The 19,199-nt window shown below is 41.0% G+C and overlaps 1 protein-coding gene and 1 pseudogene across 1 annotated transcript in view; one reads left to right on the plus strand and one right to left on the minus strand.

Annotated features, from left to right (window-relative positions):
* Positions 1-18,070, plus strand: part of KCNU1 (potassium calcium-activated channel subfamily U member 1) — a 105,363-nt gene extending 87,293 nt beyond the window's left edge. Inside the window, exons 24-28 of the mRNA XM_016155230.2 lie at positions 2,487-2,561; positions 5,850-5,989; positions 13,161-13,355; positions 15,115-15,239; positions 17,686-18,070. Of these exons, the coding sequence (XP_016010716.2) occupies positions 2,487-2,561; positions 5,850-5,989; positions 13,161-13,355; positions 15,115-15,239; positions 17,686-18,070 (920 nt within the window). The remainder of the gene's footprint in view (positions 1-2,486; positions 2,562-5,849; positions 5,990-13,160; positions 13,356-15,114; positions 15,240-17,685) is intronic.
* On the minus strand, positions 4,596-4,714 carry LOC118609587 (annotated as a pseudogene).
* Positions 18,071-19,199: the final 1,129 nt, after the last annotated feature.

Here is a 19,199-nt window from a genome sequence, read left to right on the forward strand (position 1 = left end):
GTTCCCCAATCTTTTTGGCTGCAGGGACCCATGCTCCAAAGAGAATTTAATGCCTGATGGTCTGAGGTAGAGCTGAGGTGGTGATGATAGTGCTGGGGAGTGGCTGCAAACACAAATGAAGCTCCGCTTGCTGGCTGGCTCGCTGCTCACCTCCTGCTGTGCAGCCCGGATCCTTATAGGCCACTGACTGCTACTGGTTGTGGCCCAAGGTTTGGGGAGCCCTTCCTTGCCCCATTCCCTCTGCCCAGGTGGCTTTTTCTCACCTCTCAAGACTTCATTCCAAGTCAGAGAAACCTCTCTTCAAGCCCTATCTAAAAACACCTGCCCACTTCAATCGCTAGCCTTAAAGGTTGTTTTTTTTTTTTTTCACAGTACTCATCACTATCTGCAATTATTTTTTATTTGCAACATGCATATGTAACTGGAAGAGAGGCTGTTCACAGTCCTAGCATGCAGTAGATACTCTTAATATTTGTATAAGGTAGTAAGGAAGGAAGGAAAGAATGATGGGGAAAACAAAGGAAAAGAACATAAAGCAGATAAAATATCTTACACAGTTTTGAAAATAAGGTAGAATCTCATTTCCCTAAGACTTCCTGCATTATGGAAATCCCAGAGATTTTTTTTTTTTTTAAGGAAAACAGTTTAAGGTATTCAGATTTCATTACAAATAAGATTTACCAGTGAATTAGGATATTTGATCTCTAGCCTTGATGTCAACCTTCCCTTTAAAAAAATTTTATTGCGGTAACCGGTTTCTAACAGTATGTAAGTTTCAGGTGTACAACATTGTAATTCGATATCTGTATACGCTATAGTGTTTTTACCAGCAAAAGTCAAGTTTTCATTTCTCACCACACATTCAAGTTCCTTTACCCATTTTGCACCATCCTGGCTCTGCCCTTCCTTCCCCGCCCCGCCCCCGCCCCCCACCGCCCACCGCCTACCGCCTCCCTTCCCTTTTGGTAGCAACCAATCTCTTATCTATATCTGTGAGTTTGGTTTTGTTAGTTCATTTTTTTTTTGATTGTTTGGGATTTTTGTTAGTTTGTTTTATATTCTACATACAAATGAAACCAGATGACTTTTGTCCTTTTCCATCTGACTTATGTTGCTCAGCATAATAACCTCAAGGTCCAACCTTTTTCTTATACAGCTCTGTGAACAAAGTTAGCCGGGGTGGGGTGGGGTGGTGGGTCCTTTTCCTCACCTAAATTCCTAAGGTCACTGCCAAACCACAAGAGTTGGCCTCTTCCTGGGGAGCTTCAGTTCTTACCCCGAATCCGTTTTGAAGCGTGGCTCAGAATTTGGAGTGGCTATCAAAAATATATTCAGCTCCACTCCACATTAACAAGAAGTGGCTCTTTTACCAAATATTTTTAGAGGAGATAGAATCGGTGGTAAGTATTGTAGTATATCATATTCTCTGTGAAAACATTCTCCCTTTGGAGTTTCCCTTTTTCCCTGCTCCCATCTCAGTGGCCAGGTGTCCCCCCACCATCCCTTTGTCTCTCGGGCTGTCTTACCTACCTGCTCACTCCATTCATTTCACATCTTGCCCTCCCTCCCTCCCATTTACCTGGTTCAGTAAACAGAGGACTCTCCAAATATGTTGTTCTCGTCCTAGTACGGAATTTAAATTACAGGCGGAATTTAGCTTCCACAGAATTTTTCCCTGTTACATAGCATTCTCAGAAAAGTTAAGAATGGTAACCAACAGTTTTAAAGCATAACTTCTGATAAGATCGGTGTGTGTGTGTGTGTGTGTGTGTGTGTGTGTGTGTGTGTGTGTGTGTGTAACCGGAGCCTAGATTCCCATTTTTTTCTTCCCTTTTCTTTTTTTTTACATCTGTAAACCGAACACAAAGGGCAAAAACCCCAAGTGATATCTCGCCCTACTCTTTAAGGAACTCCCAAGGCATTCCTGGTTGGAACAGGCCAACCAGAGATGGGAGGCAGCCAGTTCTGCTGAAGAAGAAAGAAGACATGAGTAGCACCTCAGTCCAGAGAAAATCTCAAAGAGACAAGTAGCACCAGCAGCCAGAAACCAGTTACAATGTTACCGAATGAAGGCATGGAGCAGCACCACCTATTTATTCATAGTTTCTTAAAAGTTTTACGAGGCAGATAGATGTGTTTAGAGGCACCGCCTGCCTGAGACATTACCCAGCACTACCATGCCGTGGAGAACAATAATATTTTATTTATGATGTCAGTAAACAAGTACCGGGAGAGCTTTATCTTTTTTGTAATTCATTGCAAAGGCCATTTAGAAAACACACACAGATACTACCTTCAAAAGGAGATGCTGAGGATGCCCAAATATATTTTTTCTAAATATTAAAAACGATTTGGGATTTGAGTGTGAGAGTAACTTTACTAAGATAAAGCATCAAGTTACGTGGTATGCCTCTACATTCTTGTGACGTTTTGCAAGCCACTCTGTTTGCATTTATCACTCTCTTCTTTGTTGTCTTTGTCTTCAGAGGGGATGTCAGATTACTTTAGTGGATATTTTGGACACTCAAGACACCGAAGAATCCCCATCATCACTGAACTGAGTAAGTTGTGTTTCAAGGACAAAATTCAAGGGAGATACCTGTGTGATCCAAAACTGATCTTTTAAAAAATCCAGTCAAAGGACTGAGGAAGCAGAATGGGACCCAAGTGCTTGACTGGACGTTACTCAGTTGGTGACATTATCTAGCAGAGCCTATTATATTTGGATGTCAGGGGGCAGGAATATCATCTGCCTTCTCCACTCTTCCAGATACCAGGACAGGGAACTCAGCAGCTGACTCATTCTTATTCAGAGAGACTCTGCCATGGGAGCAGATGTGGACTGGAAGGCTGTTAGAGAAGATCTCCCTGTACCAAATTATCTGCCTATTCTGGCCCTTTAGGTCAGGCTGTTAGAGAAGATCTCCCTGTACCAAATTATCTGCCTATTCTGGCCCTTTAGGTCAGGCGCCTTCCTTTCCACACATACCAGGACCAGCACTAGGGTGAGGCAAGTGGGGCACCCAGGGTACAGAATTTAAGGAGATGCTCACTCTTGGGGGTCCTTTAATTTGGTGTCCCAGGTGTCTCTCTTGTGTCATCTTAATCCTGGCCCTGAGTGGCACAGTTCTAAAATGGAAATACTCGATACAGAAATATCAGAATAAACTGTTATCTCTCATTGACACCTTATGGAAAATGCACATGTATGAAACATTCCTAGATATGAGAAGCTCTGGGAACAGAAAGCAGGGTAGAGAAGACAGGGAACATGTTGTGTGCATTTTTTGTGGTGGGGGCAGCACTGTTTGCGAAGCACTAGTGGATACACTGGGATTTAACACTGATAATAATTGGTGAGAAAAGGAGAAGATACCTGAAGAGGGAAATGGTTCTTTTAACACAGATTGGACCAACTCAAAGATGATCTGTAAAACTGGTCCTAGACATGCAATTTGACTGAATTACATAGTATGGCAACATTCTTAATGGGTGTTTTATGGCCTAGAGTACCTAAGCTGAGTGAGACACACCAAAACAAATGAATAGACCTTTTAGTCCCAGAAATGAAGCCGGGGGACTGAGAGGAATCAGTAGGTGATACCACCACTTGATCCACGTGATCCGGGAGTGACAGTGAAGGAGGTAGGAAATAGTCTAGTCACCCTGGGTCCTAGAGCAGCAGTTCTTCAATTTCAGCTTTGAAGATCTCTCATTAGGCTGGTACTAGCCAGCCTATTTGTAACTATCTTGAAGCTATTGGCTACAGTTTTTATTTATGTTTTATTTTTATTTTTCTGTTTCTGAATCATTTCTAACCTTGAGTTGTAGATACACTAAGGACACTGATTAGATGACTGTAATGTAAATTAGAGTGGTTGGGAGGGGACCAGTCAGGTGTTCACTGGCCCAGAAATGTATCTGGTCACTCTCCAGGGACTTAGAGCTTTGTTCAGCTAAAGACTTTCTGGCACCAGGCAGCCCTTGTCAAATTAGCTTAACAAATCACCTGCCAGCTTACTGTTTTTTGTTCTCTGGCTGGCTGGAAAGGGTCACAGTGACATGAGAGCTGCAGATCTGACTGCCAGCACTTTGGTACTGAATGTACAGTGGCCTGCAGGAAAATGGCTAGGAAAGCTGAGGCCACTGGTTTTAGGATGACACAGCAAGATTCGGATGAGGGGCTCCTGGGATGTGTGTGTGTGTGTGTGTGTGTGTGTGTGTGTGTGTAGGGTTGGCAATGCAATGAGAGGAAATTATATGTTCATAGGAAAGGTGGGTTGATATTAGTCACATCTTGCTCATCTTTTCTGAAAATATGTACTTCTTAAAGAAAATGATTCATTAATACTAGTAATACATCACTTCCCCAAAGCTTACAAGGGAAATTTAAGAATTAGGGAACAATCTAGTCTTAGTAATGTATTTTGAATTGTATGTCCAGTAGTATTTGCTTTGATCTGTAATATGAGTTTGATTTTTTTTTTTTAGGTGAGGCAACCCTTGGTTGACCTCGCAGATTGCAAGGACCTTGTCAGCTTACACTCCCTTATTTTATTTGTTTGTTTGTTTGTTTACTTATTTATTTATTTTTACACCTACAGTACCTGGTCTTCCTAGGTGGTCTCCCATCCAAGTACTAACCAGGGCCAACCCTGCTTAGCTTCCAAGATCAGACAGGATTGGGATTGTTCAGGATGGCATGCCCATAGACTGTAATATAACTTTTAAAAACTTTAAAGGGTCTAAGACTTTATGCTACTTTCAAACTAGCAAGTTAACCTGCCACAGTTTCGTGGATGCTGGCAGAAGACACAAGACCACTGTGTCAGAGACAAAGCATAGTTTATTACTCACAGAGACAACTGTGACCAGAGTATTACCATTTTTGTGCTAGTCATCACAGGGTAACATGACAGGGTACCTACTATGGATTATGTTATAGGAGAGGAACCAGAATCTTTTATAATGGGCAGTAAGCATGCCTGTTCTTTGCTGTGCTTGGAGACACCATCTCTGCTTCCAATGCTAGTCTCTGTGCAAGCATTTTTAAAGCGATAGTGTTAGAACAAAGGCAGTCAGTACCTCTGCTGACACTCCCAAAAATGACCAGTTGCATTCACTTCAGAGGCTGCCTATAGGGGTCTGAGTTGCAGCCCTCCAGCAATATAAATATGCTAATGGATAATATGGTATCTGCTACACTGGCCTCAATAGGAAGATTCTTTGAGCCCTTGTTACTCAAAGTGTAGTCCATGAGTCAGCAGCATCAGTAGCATCTGGAAGCTTGTAGAATCTTAGGTTCACCCTAGACCAATGAATCTGAATCTGTACTGTAATAAGCTCCCCAGGTGATTCACATGCATATTAAATTTTGAGAGGTACTGCTCACTCTGGAGCCAGATAGCATAGGAACCTAATACCAAGCCATCTATGGCATAGCATTATGAAAAAGAGTATAACTTATACTCTTAATCATACATTCCTATTTATGTATATTATTCCAGTGCAATTATTCAAAGTGACTCCTTTTACTTCTAAAAGTGTCCTAGTTTGAAAGATAAATTATATAGGGAGGCATCAGGACACACGCATTGAGAAACTGAGCCTGAGGTACTAGGGTACCCCCTTGATGGTGAAGGTATCCAAAAGGGATACATGTCTGTAAGGAATAAAGAAAATACTTAAGAAAAAAACATGTACCAAAGTAGCGACAGATTCCACACTGACCCCAAAGTAGGCATCAAATTCTTTGACGAAGTGGTCACCCTTGGTCTGCCTTGTACGGCTGTTCCTATGTTCTTAAACTTGCCTGCCTGTCTTTCCAGTCTCCCTCTTTTGCCTTGCAGAAAATCCTTCCAATATCCACTTCATTGAACAACTTGGTGGGATGGAGGAGCACCTCCCGGGAACAAGACTGCATCTCAGCACTTCCTTTTGCACAGGCACTGTCTTTTCTGGCAGCTTCTTGGATTCCCTCCTGGCCACAGTAAGTGCAGCTAAGCAGAGGAGCCCTCAAGACCAAGCCTCTAGCAGAGGGTAGAGCGGATGGCTTAGGGCATGGGCAGATGATGGTAATATCTCACAATTCTAAATTCTCTTTGATTTTTCAAAAAAAAAAAGCTTGTTCACAGACAGTATTTCATCTTTTCTCACAACCACCTGGCAAGGGCAGCAAAATCTTCACATTTTCAAGATTAAAAACTTAAAGCTGGAGTACTTGATGCAGGGGGGAATGAGCAGGTAAACTGCATAGTGCCTTCCTTTCAGTTTCAAGTGCATCTCAGCAGACCTAGCCCTTTGGTATCAGAGCTTAAGAGATACTATCTGCTCTTCTCTCTAAAATATCTCCAAAAGCTCACATAAAAGCAGCCATAAGTGGACATGTAGTTCAAGGAAAAAGCTTTGGCCTTTGACGAGGTGAGTTTTGTTCACAGCTGAATCAAATCGCCTTCCACGTTGCGCCTCCCGTGGGGCAGATGTTTGATGGTATGGTTGTTCTTCGCTCTCAGCCCATCTTTAGCCACTGATCAGATCCCTTGCATCAGTTACAGGATTTTCATAAGTAGAATACATTCATTGTTCAAACAACTATTAAACAGCTACTCTGAGCAGGGCACTACTCAAGGTGCTGGGGACACAGACAAAAGTGTCTGCCCATGTGGAGCTCGTGCTAATGGAGGAGATTGGCATCAACATGATAAATAAGAAACAGATAATGTACGTTGGATAGGTTTAGGGGCTAAAGCAATGTGAGATAGGAAATGTGGGGTTTAGAGAAGGTGTTAGAAATTTCAAGAATGTGGCCAATGTGGGTAGCACTGGGAAGGTGGCATATGTGTCAAGTCTGGAGGAGAGGAGAGTACACACCATTCTGATCTTTAGAGAAGAAACACTCCAGGAGGCAGAAGGAGAAGGACAAAGGCAGTAAAGGGGGAGCACTCCTGGTATGTTCAAGAAATTTGACTAAAACTCAGAAAATCTGCGTGTAGCTGCCAGAACTCCTCCAGAGGAAATCTTTGTCACCCACTGCCTCACAGACTCCTCTTACTTGGATTTGCTAAGGGAAGGGCTATAAAATGGCTGAATATCTATATACAGATGCATAAATGCTCAAGACTCTGAGCACAGTTTGACCAACTTGCTTGCCTCCTGGAATTCCATGTAGAAGAGGCATCTTCTGAATTGTATGGGTGCCTCAGAAGGGCACTTCGCGCTCTAGGGGAGTGTGGCTGAAACACATGTATCCCCGTCATGCATCAGTGCCACTTGTTACTGAGGGAATTAAGCTCTCCTGGGCTCTGCTCCCCTAAGCCGTGAGGGAAGGAAAGCCTCATAAACCCCATTGAGCTCTCAGAGAGAGAATACTACGTTAGTGATAGTTTAACAAGTTGGCAGATCGAATTTTCTAAAGGGTTAAGCAGCATTTGGCCTTGACTGAGCCAGGGAGAGATGCATTTAAGGGAGTCAAGTCAGGTTACTTCCCAGGTTACTCTTCTGGGAAGGTGGCTCTGGCAGGGAAAGGTTTTTAAAACACTGACATTGATACATCGGTCACCTTGCCTATAATTCATGACTTGCATGTCAGACAGGAGGTGACTTTTGGTGAACTGGACTTGTCTGTAGGATACATATTTGATGGCTTGAAGTCCCAGTTCTCTTCAGAAAGGCCTTGATGGCAGGGAGCTTTGTGCCTTAAATTAAGCTTGAGCCTTAATTAAACTTTACTGGCCCACACAAGTGGAAACACAGTCATAGATTCTATTTAGAGTCAGTGGGAAGAGCAGAATGAGCGGAGAAGGGTAGAAAGAGTATATATAAAAACAAATGAGCACATAATATAAGCATAAGAAACACGAACTTAGTAATAAGAGATGGTACCTGGGCTTCTCATCACTTGCCACGTGAATGTGAGCTAGCAAACCCCTTGAGGTAGTACCCCTTCCTGTCAGGCTGCCTTTAGATATTGTGTCAATGGGCTTCTCGGTTGGAGAGGGCGATGTGGACATGCTGGAAAGCAAATGCTCAGGTGTCTTTTCTGAGGCCTCATGATGAAGTCTGTGGAAGAAAGAAAAAGCCACATGCTGTGGCCTGATATACGAGACAGTTGCATGAGATCACAAGCCACATTGCCCTTAAGGACTGCTGGTAAGTGCTTAGTTTAGGACTGGCATATGGGCAATTGAATATGGATAAGGATGGGCATGGAGCTTCAGTAGAAGGCATGCTTTATGTTAAAGGGGCCGGCTTGGATCTTGAACCTCTAAATCTCTACCTAGTGGCTTTCTGCCCCAGCTCTTGAATCCTTAATGATGTTTGGCACAGCACACTAAACACGCCTTAATTCTATTTAGAGCTATAGCCCCAAATCCCTGCCCCTGGTGAACTGAATTAGACCTTTGAAAATAATCAGGGAATCCTACCCACTCTTGTTTCCCTTCCCCCTGAGCCTGGTACTGTCTTGACTTGGCCTTCTAAGACTAGAGGTAACTTCCTATCACCCAGCCACACGAAAAGAAAGAGTCCATTGGTCAGCCCTGAGCCTCCAATCCCATCATCTTCGCTGTTCTGAGGACCGTTTATCTTGTTCAGACTCCTGACCTTATACCTGATCATGTGGAAATGACAGCAGTAGCCTCAGAGAGGAAGAAAACGTTTATCCTCTTGCACTAGAAACATTTAGGGCCACTGTAGTGGCTCCAGAATACATTCTCCAATGTCCAATTTTATTCTCCATACATCTTCTTGTGGAGAGGTGTAGGAGGAAGGCAAAGTTCTCAATCTCCCCGTAAGTGCAGATGGCAGTAAGGGCCTCAGGTCTGTCACTCCCCCTAGACACTCTCGTGGCAGATACCAGTAATGATCAGTTCCCCACTCCTGGATCATACTTTCAACTCTTCCCCAACACAGACCTCAAGTCAACTTCTGTTGTTTTATTGTTGAGATAATATTAATAATCAGAGAAATCTCTGTGATAGGAGCAGTAATAACACTTTCTCAAGCACTTACTTTGGGTCAAGGTCTTTGCTAAGTGCATTACTTATATTACTTTGTTTAATTCTCCTGTGAGCCTAGTTTGGAGAATGCAATTATAAGCCTTGTCTTACAGATGAAGAATCTGAGGCTTAGAGGGGTAAATAATGTGCCAGAGGTCACAGCACTTACAGATGATAAGTTGGTTTTCAGACCCAAATTTGTATGATTCCCGAATCAGACCTTACTACTACAATCAACCACCACTCCAGAAATCTCATTCTGTGATAATGACTATTTTTCCAATACATTGATATTGAAGTTTTGCTTAGAGGAGCTTGTATGCCAGAGTGTTCCAGAACTGCTGAAGAGACAGGCAAGGAGGATGAGACCAGGGTGCTCCTACACCACCATGCCTCCTCCACACAGAATGTCTCTACTTTCATCTGTTACGTATGAGGCCTCTGTGTAAGAGTTGATTTAAAGGAAGATTTCTGCTGTTAAGAAGACTTTGAAAACCATTCCCTAGAAGTTAGGCTATATGACAGAGAAATAATATTAGAAAACCAGAATCTTGCTCTATTCCAAGACAGGTTTCCAGTTTCCGGTCAAGAGCTTTGTATGGGAAACAGGAGTCAGCCATTCTGCCCCATTTTGCATGTCCCTTCCATCCTATCATTTCCCTTCTCCAAAGAACATCTTCAGGGTTCAGTTCTTCCAACCTGCTGCCCAGCCTAATGCATTAAGAGATGTGTTTCCAGTGCTGTACAATCAGAGGTTATAATTAGAACCAAAGTGTTTGTTTCTCTGATGCCCATATTACACAGTATTGCAAGGCTCAAATCAGATGAATTCAAAACAAACTCCCTCAGGAAAAAGGTGGCTAAATCTCAGCAGTTTCTGAAACAACATGAGATCACCCGTCAATTGACTCCAATCTTGGAGAACTAAATTTCCAAACTAATAACTTAAGGGCCCTCTTTCTTCTCATGAGTACTCAGAAAACTTAACAGTGGGTCTCTACTTTTTCCTCCTAACTGCCCTTAAAAAACACAAAGGAGAATTAACCCACAGTCCTGAGGATAAAATAGAGCCTGAATAACGTGATATGTCACGATTAGAATTACAGAAGTTTTTTTTTTAGATTTTCATGCACTTTTTTCTTCTACCCCTGATATACCTGTGATTTTTTTTTCAACATGTAATAATGGATTCTCCCTCCAAATCTCCTGATTAATTTGACACTATGGCTTCAAGTATCCCCTGGTATATTATTTTAAACTCCTGCCTCAGTTATAGAAACATACCTATAAGGTAAAGCTCAGGTTCACTTTTAATTTTCCCTTAGTTCAATGCTGTAAAAATTAAAATATGGAGAAGCACTCAGGCCCATAAGCAGAATTCCTCTATAGCTTTACAACAAAAGAACTTTCAGAACTGGACATGAATTAACATTTATTTGTTTGTTTGTTTGTTCGGAAAGTGAAGCCCACAGAAGTTACATGATTTTCTCAACATCACTCGCCTGGTTCATTGCAGTTCTCCTACCATATAGCTTCATTCTCAATTACAAGTATTTTTCAAAGAATATTTGGTCTTAAGGCCTTTTGAGATTCCCAGAATAAAAAGCAGCAAGTGGCCAGGTTGTTAATATCTATGTTTTTAAGTAATATTCTAGGTTATAAGAGAGACCTCGAACTTCACTGTAGCTAAAAGTTAAAAGTTCGGTCTGCAACATTTTCTAATATTGTAAGTCCAAATTCCAGTCAATCAGATTGCCTTTCAACTTTCATGTTTCCTTGAGAAAGAAAAAATTAAAGAGGGAGGACAGAAGGAAGAAGGGAAGGGGAAGGCGGGAGGAAAGAAAAAAAGAGAGAGACCAATAAAGCCAATACCATAGAACCCCAGATGATAAAAATTTGAGATGAGCCCACAGAGTAAGGGTGACATGTAAATCCCATTATTTTCCCCAATATAGAATTGCAATCCTTTTGATGTCAAAACTGAAGAAATGATATATTCAAAAGCTAAGCCTCTCTCAGTTAAATATGTAAAGTACATGTTTCTTTAGAGCCTCCGACACCAGGATAACCCTAGAATTTACTCTTTTTCTTTAATCACTGGCAAATTATTCTAACGGCATTATGTTTGATCACTCTACACTATGGCCACTTGTTCTTAAACGGATTGTGGCTCAACCTAGATTTACATCCTCCATTCCCTCCTGGATTTCAGAGAGCTGATTCCATAATCATGCTTTTGGGTAACAGCAAGACGGAACAAAGGAGAAATGTAAGGGGGCGGCCATCGCTCAGGGGATTCTTTCAGTCTGTACGTTAGGGTAGAGGAGGCATTTGAAATCATCTTTTAATCTGAAAAATAAAATATTATAAAAGTTATTTTTTCTCTCTCCAAATTTATATAGATTGTATTAATTCCTAGGTCACCTTGTCCCAATGGCCCCTACATTTTACTAGCAATATTTGTTTATTTGTTAAAAATCAATTGCCAGTTGTAGTCAGTATCCTTACAGCTTTTGAAAGAGCCCTTGTTCAAAGCACTCCTGAGGGTGCGAATGTTAAGCAGACAAAGTTCGTCCTCTGAAAGGGCACAGATTTTAAGGAAGTGTGTTTCAGTGGTATGATCTGAGGACCATCAGTGTCAGAAGCACCAGATGTTCCCTTTAAATTCTGAATCCTGTATCTGCCCATAAATTCTGATCCAGTAGATCTGGGATCTTGGATCCTAGAAATCTGCACTCACCAATATCACTCCAAGTGATCCAGATACATAAGAACCAATGTTGAAGAGAACAAAATTTAGTTATGTATGCTGTATGTCTCGTTTAATCCTACAAACAATGCTCAGAGGTAGGTATTATGATGTCAGCTTTAAAGATTATAAGACCGTTCCTGAGAAAGAACACATGGATTGTCTGAAGGTATTCAGCTAGGACATGCCAGTCCAGGATGCAAACTCAGGTGTGTTTCAGACAACCTAAATAGAATAAAACCCAGTAGCCATGAGATCACAAAGAAAACATCATTTTGAGGATGAGGCCAGCATAGAGTTCACCCAGTTGATGGGAGATGAACCAGATGTTCCAAAGCAAAGGCATGAAAGAGTAAATGTATAGTTTGAGCAACTGCAAACACTGCTGTGCCCTGGAGAAACCATTCATGGAGGAGATCAGCTTGGTTTCCAGCAGGGGTATGGCACCGGAGGTCTGAGGAGTTGGACAACATGCTGCGCTTTGCTTCTAGAGAATCTCTCTGGAAGCATTTCGTACAATGGATCACAAATGAGAAGAAATAGCAAAGCAGACTAGTAAAGAGGTCCCCATTGGAACCCAGGTTTTAGAAGATAAGTCCCTGAAAACAGGAGTAGAGAAAGTGAACGGCATAATTTCTAGAATCACAGCAATTGAAGTCATTCTTATTCTTTATAATAGAAACAAAATTATTGACTTTTATATAGGTAAAATATAAACATATAGATTCTAATTTTTACTGGAGTAAAAGTCTAACTTAGATAAAACAAACGTAAGGACTATATATTGAATATATATTCAATATATTTGGGAAGATCTAATGTGTACTATATTACACTGCTATTTACATGTATGGCAACACCTAGTATACACTGAATGAGGTAAGAATCTTTTGGAAAAGGAGTTGCAGAAAATGGCTAGGGTTATTCAGACTCAAAATAATTTCAAAATAAGAAGTGTCCCACATGTCCTCCTATGGTTTCATTTTGATGCCAAAGTTCCTAAAATTTCAGTCACTTATTCAATAGCTATAACCTGTAAAATACACAATAAGAACTATGTGAAATCTAAATAGTGAGACCTAGGTCAATACCAGTCCTCAAGTAGGTCACAATCAAAAGGAATATAAGTAGATTCAAATCTAGAAGGTTCAAGGGTAGATTACAATATCAGTAGTCTCCTGAAGAAAAATCTGTAGAAGTCTCATTAAATACATATTTTTAAATACATATTAATGATTACTAGGGTATCTGTGGCCTTACATTCTGCCCTATGCAAACTGCCAGCTTTTAGTTGATTTTAATTATGATAACGAGAGAGACCACTTTGCACCATCAGACCCATTTCTGACTGTGCACATCCACCACTTGCATGCCAGCTCTTCTGACTTAACACATGGCCTGTCCTTGCTTTCCAGGCCTTCTACAATTACCACGTCCTGGAATTTCTTCAGATGCTGGTGACAGGAGGGATAAGTTCTCAGATGGAACAAAATTTGCGTAAGGATAAGTTCTTTGGGCTGATGGACAGCTCTACTACAATTATGTCTGGAAGAAGGCGGTGTAAGCTGGGGCTCCTGTCCTTAAACCGAACCATTTTGTCAGACATTCAAGTGAGTCTACTCTTAATAGAATTTCCCACTTCCTTACCTCTCTGACTTTCTGAAAATGGTCCAGGCTGTTGGGTTCTTAGATGGCCTATAGCACAGAAATAGTAACAATAATGGTAACAACACATTAACACAATTTTGTCTTCATAGAGTCTTTTACAATTTTCAGTGCATTTTCACACTATATAGTTATTTGTTACAGCAGTTCTGGGAGGTAGATAAAGTAGTTATTATCCCGATCTTCCAGACATAAAATCCAAGCCTGTAGGAAGCATCAGAGAGGTCCAATAACTTATATTTTGACAAGGGTATTAATAATCATTGTAATAGCTAATATTTACTGAGCATTTTCCCTCTGCCTATCTGCTTTGATCTTTCTTTCTTTCTTTCTTTCTTTCTTTCTTTCTTTCTTTCTTTCTTTCTATCTGTCCAAGGATTTACATGATAGGCACTATTATTAATCCCACTAAATAGATCAAGAAGCTGAGACCCAGAGAAACAAGTACTTACCTGAGACCACATTGTCTACCAGTGGCAAAGCAGGAATGCCTCTGAGGCAGCCTGACCCAGGTCTGCCCATTCTCCTTATACCTGAACCACTAAAGGAAACTGATCAGATTAGCTGAAATCAGTCAAAAGGATTCTTTGTTTGGGTCAAAGGAACTGACTGCGTTAGCCAGTGGAAAATGCTTGAGTTTTCGTAGCCCAGTGAACAGTAGATTATAGCAAGGGAGAAGATAATCATTATGGCAGATTCCAGTGGAGCATTTGGACATTTTGGTATCAGAGTTGAGTCCATCCTGGGAATAAGTAATCTGCTTATCAGTGTGGTGCCTTTTGGTTTAGCAGACATTGACATTGGATTCAGCTCTCCAGTGTAAATGTAGGGGCATGCCTTTATAACTAAACATCTTTTGTTGGTTCAAAGGACATCAGCTCCTCTTCACTAGGAGCAGGCTCTTCCAAGCCTCTGTGCCTGGTGTGTCTCAACAGATACCAGCAAAAGGGCAAGCCCCATGGTCTGTGCATCTGACTTCCAAGTGCAAACCTCAGTATGGTTTGGTCCTTCACACTTTCTCATTTAAGATTGACTTGTCAGTGGTTATATGCCTAGGACAACTGCCTCCAACAACTTCCTATTGGTATGAAAGGTGACAGTGGACTGGTCAACACACCTCTCCTCCCTTTCTCAACTTAGGTATTGTCCTCACTTTGTTCTTTACCCTAAAGAGTGGCACACAGAACTAAACAGATTGTTTTCTTTGGACTTCACTGAACCCTTTAGCTGCCACTTCTGAGCTCACCTGCAGTGCCCTGTCTGGCCTACAACCTGAGAACAAGGACAAGAGGAATAGTTGGGACTATAATCCATTGTAGAGAAGAATAAGATTACTCTCTCGGGGGTCACTGAACCTTCCAACTACTTATACACCACGAAAATGGGGTCTTCCAACCTGTTCCTCATTGTTGCTTCTTAATGGTTACCAAAACAGCAGTGGAAATAAAAAATGACCATAACAACATGCCACACCATACCCACCCGAGTGTCTTGAAAGACCAGAGTGATAAAAAACAATTACTGGAATTAGATGCTCAAAACTAATCATAAGCCTCACTCCCAAGCCACCATAAAGACATTAGGAAATAATTTTCAGGTTTTCCAAATTTCTACTATAAAGAAAACCAATGACACTTCAGTAAATGCTTGTCGTTACTTGATTAAAGTGCCAGCAGACATATGTTTTTTCTTTTCTCTCCCCAGCCAAAAAAGACCTTTGGGCAAGTTTTCTGTGGCTCATTAGATAATTTTGGAATCCTGTGCCTTGGCTTATACCGCATGATAGATGAAGAGGAGCACAACCCGGAGCATAAAAGGGGAGTATGCGGGTTTGGAAAGTGCTAGCTGACCATCCAAACATAAAAGCCAAAGCTGCTTTAGTCTCTGATAAAGATAAGTCCAGAACTCAGGGTCCATGGCTGCAAAGAAAAGTGCAGGAGAAGCAGATTACAATGTAGGACCAAGGAAGAATGCACATAAACGACATGAATAAACCCTGGTAATTAGGATCCAGTGTAAGCTATGTAAGAATGGTGTCTCTGTTTCCAGTGAACACTGAAATGTAGACCTGGATTTTAAATCAGGTTTTGGTTCGGTTTGGTCTTGCGTTTGTAACTTACCTCTTATCCTGTGTAACTTTTTAAAGCTGAATGCCACTGTCCACATTGGAAATGTTTACTTGTTTTATGCTGATTTATTGGGTAAATATTTATTGTGTCTCTTTTCTGGCAACTGTGCTTTGTACATATAAATTATGGGAGTGATATGTTCAAATTTAAGTTTGAAGAAAGAGCAATCTGACAGCAGCGGGGAAGATAGAGGAAATACGTGTGGAGGGCAGGAGGAGAAAAGAGAGGATGCAGTCTATGGACAACACAGTGATGTAGGTCCAAACTAAGATTCTCACAGTGGGAATGGACCAGATTCAGTAAAGGAGGAAAACTGAAAATGATAGAGTAGAAATAGATGGATGGAACCTGTTTCAGGAGAAAGGGAAAGATGCCAAATTACTCAATGTAAATTAGTGTTGGATAGAAAGAAAGACAATTTATCTGCTCATAGGAGAAAAGAAGGAAAAGAGTGGATGCCAAAGCCAAGATGGCTAGAGATGAGGGGTGTGCTTAAGGGAATTTTTAGGTAACACTGGTATTTCTCAGTGAACTACAGGCATATCCATTGCTGAGAGAAAAGATGGATGAAGTATTACAGGGAGTTGAGAAAGAGGTAAAAGTTCAGATTAACTACTGAGAGGAATGGAAGAAAAGGTTAACTGTGGATTTGTAGGAGCTCTGCTAGATTGCAAAGTAGAGAGACAAGGGACTGGAAGCTAAAGAGTAGATGTACTCAGAGCACAGGGATGACAGAGAAAGAATGACAGAAAGTCGTGGTCAGAGAGTGATATATTAAAGCATAAGATTTTAGAGGTGGGACATGTCAGGAAATTATAACATCTACTATGTGGCCTAGAGAATATGCTTTGGAGATAAAGATCACCACTAGGTATTGGAAATCGAAGAAATGTGTCGAGATGTTGGAGTTGTAAACCACATAGACACTGCAGGTGTGTAAGGTGAAGGGACCACTAGAGTTAGAAAGAAAAATGTCCCAAGCACCAAAGGCCTAAATAAATGTAAAGGTCTATAGATGACACTGATGAAACAAGAAGAAAGGTGATAGGATTCTAGAGCATTAACCACAAAGATGGTGGGGAGGAGTGAGGTTCTGGAAGCAGCACTGGGAAGTCTGAACTCCATCCACTTCCCCTCACGCCTCTGGAACATAGTAATTGGGAGAACGTGGAGCCCATACTTGAAAGGACTTCAGGGAAAGAAATGATATTTCTGTTTTAAAGGGAGTATGTAATTATAGTAGATCTTGTTTAGAATCTTATAGAGGTTAAAAGGGACTCAATGGGAAAGATAAAAGTGGGAAGATTATTTAGTGAAAGAAGGTCAATGTTGCACTGAGATTGGTGTTTAGGAAAGAGGTGGTAGTCAATTTGGGGAGCCAATGAAGAAATGCAGGATGAAAGGCATGAAGGGTTATTCTGCCTCAGCATCTTGACATGAACACTAGCATGTTAACTAACATAGCTCACATTTATTGAGGATTTGTTCTGTGCCTGATATTGTGTTGTGCTAAGGCACCCTACCTCCCCACTTTCTTTCCATGCAGGTCTGGGTTCTGGGTGTTAAGACTCATTGACATTTGCTATTTACTTACCAGTCAAGGTTTCAAATATAACTTTAATGTTTGTTTCTTTTCTGCATTGACCGCACTATATTCTGCATGAAAGTTGGTGGCATAAGCGTTAGGGTAGGCCTAGGCCAGGATGGAAATATCTGGAGTGTGTGTAATCTAACAGTTTTGAAAACACTTAGCTAAGTGCTCAGTTTTATGCCAACTGAACTCATTAGTGTAGCAGATATTAAAAGCAGAGAAACGTGGAGTCAAAAAGGCCATTATGTATCTGTCAAACCAAACCACAGCGCTACCCTTCTCCCATGAAAATGAGAGAAATGAGACGCCATGCTTAAGGTCAGAACGGCTAGTGTCAGGGGCATGGGTGAAAGCCGTCTCCCAGTTCCTAGTCTAGGCCTGTCCTACTGTGCTACGCCAGGAATATTGACTATTTACGAGAAACCAATGAAGCAAGGTAAAATGAAAACATTTCCTCTTTTGGCCCATCAAAATGAATGCCTGATTTTGGCCATTGCCAATAGCTGTTCTATCCCAGGTGCAAAAGATCAGACTCACCTCTCCCTTTTCTTACAGATTTGTGATTACTCGGCCAGTCAATGAGTTTAACCTGCTGCCCTCAGACCTTGTGTTTTGTGCCATCCCTTTTGATGTTTCTTGCTACAAAAAAGTCACTTCATGTCAAGGTCCATATGAAACTGTACATATAATGTCACTGACATCAGAGGCACCTCCAGACATAAATTACTCTTCTGCAGTTGCCCCAGTTGACCAGAAGACACCACAACCATCAAATACATTAGTACATACTTTGGAGCCAAAACCTTTGTCTGTTAGTGATTCTAAAAGAACTCTTTTGACTCAGAATGGTAAGCCATCACCCCAGACACATCCAGGTGAAACCACGGAAAAAAATGAAGAAGAAAGCATGACGGAGACCGTAGAGGAGGACACTGAATAGTCTATGTCAAATGAGACCTGCTGATATTCTCCACAAACTCTTAGCTCACTATTTATAAGGCATCTCCAGAGGTGGTGACTTTGAACAAGGAAAATAAAAATGGAAGCAAGTCTTTTCATGCCCATGGCTTTGTGGTTGATCAGCTAGCCCACACTATTTGGAAAGAAGCAAAAGGCTGATCCAGACCCACTGGATATGACACGATTGATAAAAAAATATATAATAAATGCCCTTGTAAGGAAAGTTCGTTGTTCTGTGTCCTTTCAGTGACATGTTAATTTGAGCTGTGTTAAAGAAATTATTCTGCACTTGCTGGGTTCTTCCAGTCAGGGAGTATAAGAAATCAAGATAAAAATGACACTGGAGACAAGAAATAAGAAACCTCCAAATCAAGAATCTTACATTCTTCATCCTCGAACAGGCAAATAGCAAACTAGTATATTATCTCCTTCTCTTTTTTCCTCATGCTTTTTTCTTCATCTCTCCCTACAGGGAGTGACAAAGACCAGATGGGCAGATGCCACTTTGAACTGGCAACCAATTTACGTAAAACTGAGACCTAGGCATATGTCTGGCACAAGAATGAATATTAGAGCATCCTGGGATAGGGTGCCTGGGTGAGGTCAGGTGGACTGAAATAAGAAATCTTCCAAATTCTCTAATTCAAGAATAAAGGCATCATGGAATAAAAGGTATAACACATTTCCCCACATACTAAAAGGAACCAATCACTGCACTATACACCACACCTTTAATTAAGTCATTTCATGTAGGTATTATCCTATTACCAGTAAAAAAAAAAAAAGTTCAGCCCATCCAGGAGGTATTTACTCCCCATCATTGGTCCTATAGTGCTGAGCTTTGTAAGCTATGTCATCTTGTGTTCTAGATACACCATAGGTAGAAGGAAAGAAGAAAGAAAAAATAAACTATATTTCTCATAAATTGTTTTACATAATGTTTATGATACCCTTGACATTTTTAACAACATTTTTGCTGATTTGGTATTATTACCTCCATTTTACAAAGAAAATGTCACAAATAGGGTTCCCAGGTAAAGAATACCCAATTAAATTTGAATTTCAGATAAACAGTAAGTTTTTAGTATAAGTGTATCTAATTTGTTGCA

The sequence above is a fragment of the Rousettus aegyptiacus genome, unplaced genomic scaffold (assembly GCF_014176215.1).
Source record: "Rousettus aegyptiacus isolate mRouAeg1 unplaced genomic scaffold, mRouAeg1.p scaffold_m13_p_11, whole genome shotgun sequence".
In the NCBI taxonomy this organism is placed as follows: domain Eukaryota; kingdom Metazoa; phylum Chordata; class Mammalia; order Chiroptera; family Pteropodidae; genus Rousettus; species Rousettus aegyptiacus.